This window comes from Anneissia japonica, unplaced genomic scaffold (genome assembly GCF_011630105.1).
Source record: "Anneissia japonica isolate Jap-2015-1 unplaced genomic scaffold, ASM1163010v1 scaffold1537_len634075_cov158, whole genome shotgun sequence".
NCBI classification, from domain to species: domain Eukaryota; kingdom Metazoa; phylum Echinodermata; class Crinoidea; order Comatulida; family Comatulidae; genus Anneissia; species Anneissia japonica.
Genome location: NW_022723531.1, coordinates 69,007 through 75,652, shown reverse-complemented (window position 1 = coordinate 75,652; position 6,646 = coordinate 69,007). Strand labels below are relative to the sequence as shown.

Genomic DNA, 6,646 nt, shown 5'->3' with positions numbered 1-6,646 from the left:
GGACTCACAGAGCTTGCTAACAAAATCTTTGGCTCTCAAATGTCAGAGGTTAAAGAGTCCAATGTAAATGCAGGTGAAGATACCAGTGGCAGATTACCCACAACACACCATGAACACGATGGTTAGTAATGCACTATTCATGATAAAATATTCATTTATAATTAACATTATCTAAAATACAGTCAGTCACACCATATCACAATATGGACAATGACAAAAAAACCGTATTTTTAGCTTTAATTAAAATGAGGAAAACATTTTCTGGCCAGGTAATGAGTGTGCTGCATATAACAGAGAGAGCAGCTTAGCTGAGTCCTAATCTGATGGTAGCCGCTTTGTGTGCGCTGAACCGTGGAGATCTCTAGGTCCCCGGTTCAATTCCCATCGCTGCCTCTCCTTGTGTTTCAGCTAGAGGGCTGAAATACAAGGTACAAAAGCGCACCGTCTTTCGGATGAGACGTTTAAGTTGTTGGTTCCGTGTTCATTATGGCCCATGTGCACGTTAAAGAACGCAGTACACTATTCGGAAAAGAGGATGGGATTATCTCGCGATATACTGCCCAATCACTTCCAGTAGGACCCCACTGGAAATAAGTCTTCTGCCAGACTTTCATGGGCTATCCTTGGTGTTTACACCGACTAAATCAAATCCAAAAAAAGTTAAAAAATCCAAAAAAACATTCCTACATTCTTTACATTTGTGGAAGGTTTCCGTGGCAAAGTATTAATAACAAAATAATTCTTTAGCATATAACTTTAAATGCCTGCTAATGGATTTACAGATTATTGTAGTAAATCTTCATTAGGTCTGAAAACCTATTTGTTGATACTTTTAAATAGTGACTTGGATTTACCATTAATAAATCTTCCAATTTCTTTCATATCCTTATTGATCAACCAGCATCCCTTGACGACAAAGACCTGCTGTTCATCTGTGAAGGTCTGCCCTCTGATTGGAGGAGATTAGGAGTGCGACTTGGACTTGAATGGAACAAAATTAATGTCATAGCAGACAACAACACACGGAAAGATGGCGTCATGGAAACCCTGGTGACTTGGAGAGATGGTCAATCAACAAACCAAATACCAATCATGCTCAACGCATTGAGAGAACAGGGACTTGTTCAACTTGCGGAACGATTGTGTAAAAGGCGTGGCTACAAAGACGACCATGACGCTGCTGCAAATCAACCTCAAGTTTTAACACAACATAGACTAGTAGGAGGTTGGTGAAAACATGAGGCAAAAGTCCCCGTTAGCAGAAATGGTCCATAGTGAGCTGTCTGATAGTTGAGAGTGAGCTGTCAAATGGTCCAGAGAGAGCTGTTAGCAGCTCCATAAACTTAACTTTAATTGGTTTTAAGAATGTCCATTGGGAGTTAACAAGAGAGTCCTGGCCAGCAACATATAGCCATTGGAATGTAAACAAGAAACCCATTACAATCACTTCATCTCATGGGTTTCAGTGGCAATAAATAATTTAAGAACCCATCGCTATTCAACAAACCAGCAGGATTTATAACCCGGGTTTTTTCCAAAAGCCGGTGCCATGGACCAGTTCTGTTAACGGCCAAAATGCAGCATGAAAAATTCCTATTTCCTTAGCATAGACCTTCAAATTGCCTGCTAACAATAGGTTAATTTATGGTTGGAACTGCACTTGCTCATATCCAAGGTCAGCCGAGGTCAATCAACATAATATTATGTTGTGTGTTTGCCGATTATATCGATTGACTTTGATAGGAGCATGTACTGTTGTAACTATAAATTAGCTTATTTTATTGTAGTAACAGATCTGTGAAAACTTATTTGTTGGTGCTTTTAAATAATGGATTGGATTTTCTAAATGTTTCCTTATTTTATCAGAAATCATAATTAAATCTTTTAATTTCTTTCATATCGTCATTAATTAACCAGCATCCCTTGATGACCAAGACCTGCTGTTCATCTGTGAAGATCTGGGCTCTGATTGGAGGAGGCTAGGAGTGCGACTTGGACTTGAATGGAACAAGATTAATGTCATAGCAGATAAGAACACACTGAAAGATGGTGTCATGGAAACCCTGGTGACTTGGAGAGATGGCCAATCAATGAACCAAATGCCAATCATGCTCAACGCGTTGAGAGAACAGGGACTTGTTCAACTTGCGGAACGATTGTGTAAAAGGCGTGGCTACAAAGACGACCTCGACGCTGCTGCAAATCAACCTCAACTTTCAACACAACATAGACTAGTAGGAGGTAGGTGAATATCAATTTGATACAAAATATTAAACATTATTTTATTATTATTTACATAACACAACTGCAAATTTCCTGAAGAATGGTGGATGAATTTCCCGGAGCAAAATTTCACTAATGTTCGGTTCAAGATCTTGTCGTCTATTGATGAAATCGTGTGATCAACAGCTAAAGGTACCCCACCATCCTGACAATTAATTCTGTCCCTACAGTGTATGGTGTAACTGTCATGTAACATTTCAATATCTGCTACATCCGAATTAAGCCAAGTCTCGGTAACAGCAATCACATGTGGTTTTAAGAGAGAGTCAAACATTTGAATTGAGCAAGCTTGTTTTTTTCAGCATTTACAGACTTGAGAGGTTCAATGCATTTAAAAGTACTGTGCTTAGGTTTCATCTTTTATGGGGATTATATGCTATCTTTCAAAAAAGCCATTATTTTTTTTATTTACTGTACTTTTAACATGTATCCAGGATATTTTATTATTTATTTTTACCCAAAGGAGAGGTGAAGGGTATGGCAGTATTATGCGTTATGTGTGTGTGTGTGTGTCTTTGATGTGGTGTGTGTGTCCTCTTCCAGGTGCATAACTCACAAGCTACTGGATCATTTTACATCAACTTTTCCACATGGACAATATTTGATAAGACTTTTTTTTATACATTGTTTCGCAAACCTTTTTTTTTCGTCACAGGAGGGCGGGTAAAAAATAAAAATAAAATTTAGTTTTCTTTATTTTAATTGCAAGTAGTTTTGCAAAAAACATTTAAACGGAGGAGAAAATAGAAATAAAATTATTATTGGTAAATGTAAACAGTGTAGTAATGTGATTTTTGAAATTTATATACAGTAGTCAGGAAGAAATGTACATACATATTTTATATTGCATAATACCATGCAAGGAAAGAAGCGGTCCAACTGCTGTGCAAATTAAATGCCATTATGTTTCAGTATAGATATGGCGTAATTTTGGTTTAATTTTTGTTTTAATCAGGGTACATGCAAGATGCTGATCTATTATTTATATCTGAGATGATGGGTAGTGGTTGGAAAGCTATTGCCAAGAATCTTGGAATAAATAAAATGGAAATTGAAGATGTAGATACAAAGTTTCAGAGACAGATTATGGACGCTGCTTTAGAAATGCTTGTCCGATGGAGGAACAGACAAGGAAGAAATGTAAATCAACTCAAAATATTGAAGGCAGCATTGATGAAAAAAAATAAAGAGATCGCAAAGAAATTAGACGCATACTACCAACATGCATAAAGAACTTGAAAGAACTTGAATCAATGAATTAGTGATACATGTACTGTACCTATCAGGTATGGACTAAACAGAGATTGTGGCATTAACGAAATAATATTGTGAAAATATTTGAGAAAAATTTACCAAATACCAGATATATCATTACTATTGCGTACATTAACAATAGTCTGCATGGCCCATTTGATGTCATGTTGTCTTGACACAACAAACAAAAGGCTAAGCTCACTGAGAAAAATAAAGTTGAAATAAATGTGCAGGGCTTTGAAGAAGCAAGGACTCAGAAAACTTGCTAACAAGGACTTCAGCTCAGAGGTATCAGAAGATCAACCATCCAGTTTAAAAGCAGTTAGAGTACTTGCCAGTGGACGATTACATCAAGTGCACCAGTAATGCAAAGGTTGGTAATATGATATGATATGTTAAATGTAAAGTAGCAGAATAACTCATAACTTGCAATGTCATTGTGCTGAAGTGCATATGGGCGTTATTTGTGACTGTTTAGCCATCGTAGATGGGTAGTAGGTTCATGTTTTCATCATTTCACAAAGGCAAGGGATGAAATAAAGCATAGCATCGGGGTAACCCCATACTCTTATAAAAAATGCAGTGTTTCTTTAAAGTGAACACAAGCCAGATATACAGTGGACCTCTGGTTTTCATTCCTTATTTGAGAAAACTTGGTTCTACCAACTGAACCCTGGGCAAGGTGACCCATCCAGCACCAATATTAAGGCTGTAGTTAGCGACACCCCTGATTTACCACTCTGTCACTCAACTTGTCCATTATTATTTAAATATATTTTTTGAATGAATTTTTAGAATGTTTCATGTTCACAACAGATCGATACTGTATTACGATACATCCTCAGTATCGCTTTCAAATGTTTACGTCATCTGTTTGCCGTTTACATATTCGCTGTTTCAAAATATTCCGAATAAAATGGTGTATAGACAGGACACATTTTACTAACCTTTGTATTGGCCGAACTGTAAAGTCCACAATGTTCTGAAAGTGTTTGATGTCTTTTCTTTTTGTTTGGGATTCTTATGAGACATTGATATGCAATTCATTGCAGAGGAGCTTGGAAAGGATTGGAAATCCTATGGCAGCATCATTGGTCTAAAGAAACCTGAAATATAAAGATGAGCTGGACTTTTCACCACCAACTGTGGACGCAAGACTGGAAATGCTGGTTATGTGGTGAGAAAGGCAAACACTGAAGTAAACTACCTTGTAAAGATGAGTGATGTATTGGAAAAACCTAGAAAGAAGGCAGTCGTTAAAGAACTACGGAAGTACTACCAGGAAACTCATGAAGAATAATGACGGAACATAGCTACACATTGGTACTGACAATTTCAAAAGACAATTACACATTGATTAGGCCAGGGATAATTCCCCCACCCACTTAATTTAATATGATATATAGGGAGTAAATGATAATATACAGTATATATAGGAAATACATAATTTAATATTGTACATTTCCTGCCCCCACCACTGCGATTACGACACTCAATAGAGTTTAATGCCACAGTGTATCATATGGCAAATAATGACACATGATGATTTTTGATATGTTATATAGGAAGTAAATGATAATATAATACAGTATATATAGGAAATACATAATTTAATATTGTACATTTGGTAAATATAACAGTATTATACAAATATACACTGTGCTTTTATATTCTTTAAACATAGAATCATATTTTTAGGACAGCCAAGTTGCTTTACATTAATTATATGATACATTTTGTTTTTATATCACAACAATGCATTTATAATAATAATAATAATAATAATTATATGTTAGACTTACATAGCATTTAACACCACAAGGCTTCTAAGCACTTTACATTATGTATATAATGCAATTGTACTTAATAATAAACACTTTCTCATTTCATATTTATATAAAGATAGTATATTTTTTAAACCAGCTAAATAAGCTAATTTTGATACTGAAAGGCCAAACAAGTTTTTTTTAAATAAGATTTTTTAAAATATTTTAGAATGTTATATCTTAAGAATTAAGAAAAATATCTTCATTTAATTGAAATGTTTTGATTACATGTTTGAGGGCGTTGCTTATTATGCCCTGGGCCAAAGTTTTGTAATTATGGGATGATACTTCAAACACCAGCTCAAATTTTCCGCATGGAAAATCGCAAGGAAAATAGATGCGCAGAATCGTAATTACTGCATAATACATTTTTATATATTAAGATTAGGCCAAGGCCTAATATTTGGCAAAATGTTTGCCCGGAGAATATATTCCTCGCACAGCTTACTTTACAGTGTGCAGGAGTGGGATAAAGATGGTGGACAGTGCTACATATCTGGATTCCTGCATAATTAAAATAAAATGGCCCAAATCATTCCAGTATAGGATGCATTTTTTTTTTTTATATTAAATCTAAGCATCCACAAAAATAAAAAATAGAAGGCTACGGCACAGAATGATCATATCCTCGTCCCTTTTTCAAACTATAAAGGTACATAAACATTATTGATATCACAAATGCTTGCCTTGTTGGTTATTGTATGTATAGTATTTTCAAGATCTGATTATATTATTAATAATATTTGTCCTCATTCTAATTGGAAAATTTACCCCTGGGGACCGGTGTGGCCTGACTTGTATTATTTTTTGAAATGGTCGATTTGAATTTTTTAACATTTTTATCTATTGAGGTTTTTCTTTCTATCCAATTTGTAAATTACATAATTAGGTTTTATTTCTGCAAAATGCAGGTTTTTAAATAAAATGTAAATTGGTCAATCGATTGATGAATTAATGATTATTATTGTGCTGTATGTGCATTTTTGAGGCACTTAGTTGCAGGAATTTGTATTGTTGAACTCTTAATCTGATTAAATAAGGTTTTCAAATCCATAGCCATACTTTCCAGGGATTTGGAGGGATTTTTTGTTTGGCGTTCATTCAAATCACCCCTATAGACGACTTTAACAACAGAAATGTACATAGAGATGTTGATATTAAAAATCGTTCTGCAAGTATCGTTTTTTAAACGCATGCCAACAACTTGTTAAAAAACATATACCGTTAATGAATTCACTTGAATAAACACCGTGATTTTAATAAACTTCCCTTCTAAAAAGGCC

At 35.0% G+C, this 6,646-nt stretch overlaps 1 protein-coding gene across 1 annotated transcript; it reads left to right on the top strand.

The window, feature by feature from the left end:
* The first annotated feature begins 6 nt into the window (after positions 1 to 6).
* LOC117112261 lies at positions 7 to 6,424 on the top strand. Its single transcript, XM_033255331.1, has 6 exons — positions 7 to 121; positions 902 to 1,225; positions 1,918 to 2,241; positions 3,239 to 3,632; positions 3,837 to 3,910; positions 4,590 to 6,424. The coding sequence occupies exons 1-4, from the start codon at positions 40 to 42 to the stop codon at positions 3,511 to 3,513; spliced, it is 1,005 nt and encodes a 334-aa protein (XP_033111222.1). The 5' UTR covers positions 7 to 39; the 3' UTR covers positions 3,514 to 3,632; positions 3,837 to 3,910; positions 4,590 to 6,424.
* Positions 6,425 to 6,646: the final 222 nt, after the last annotated feature.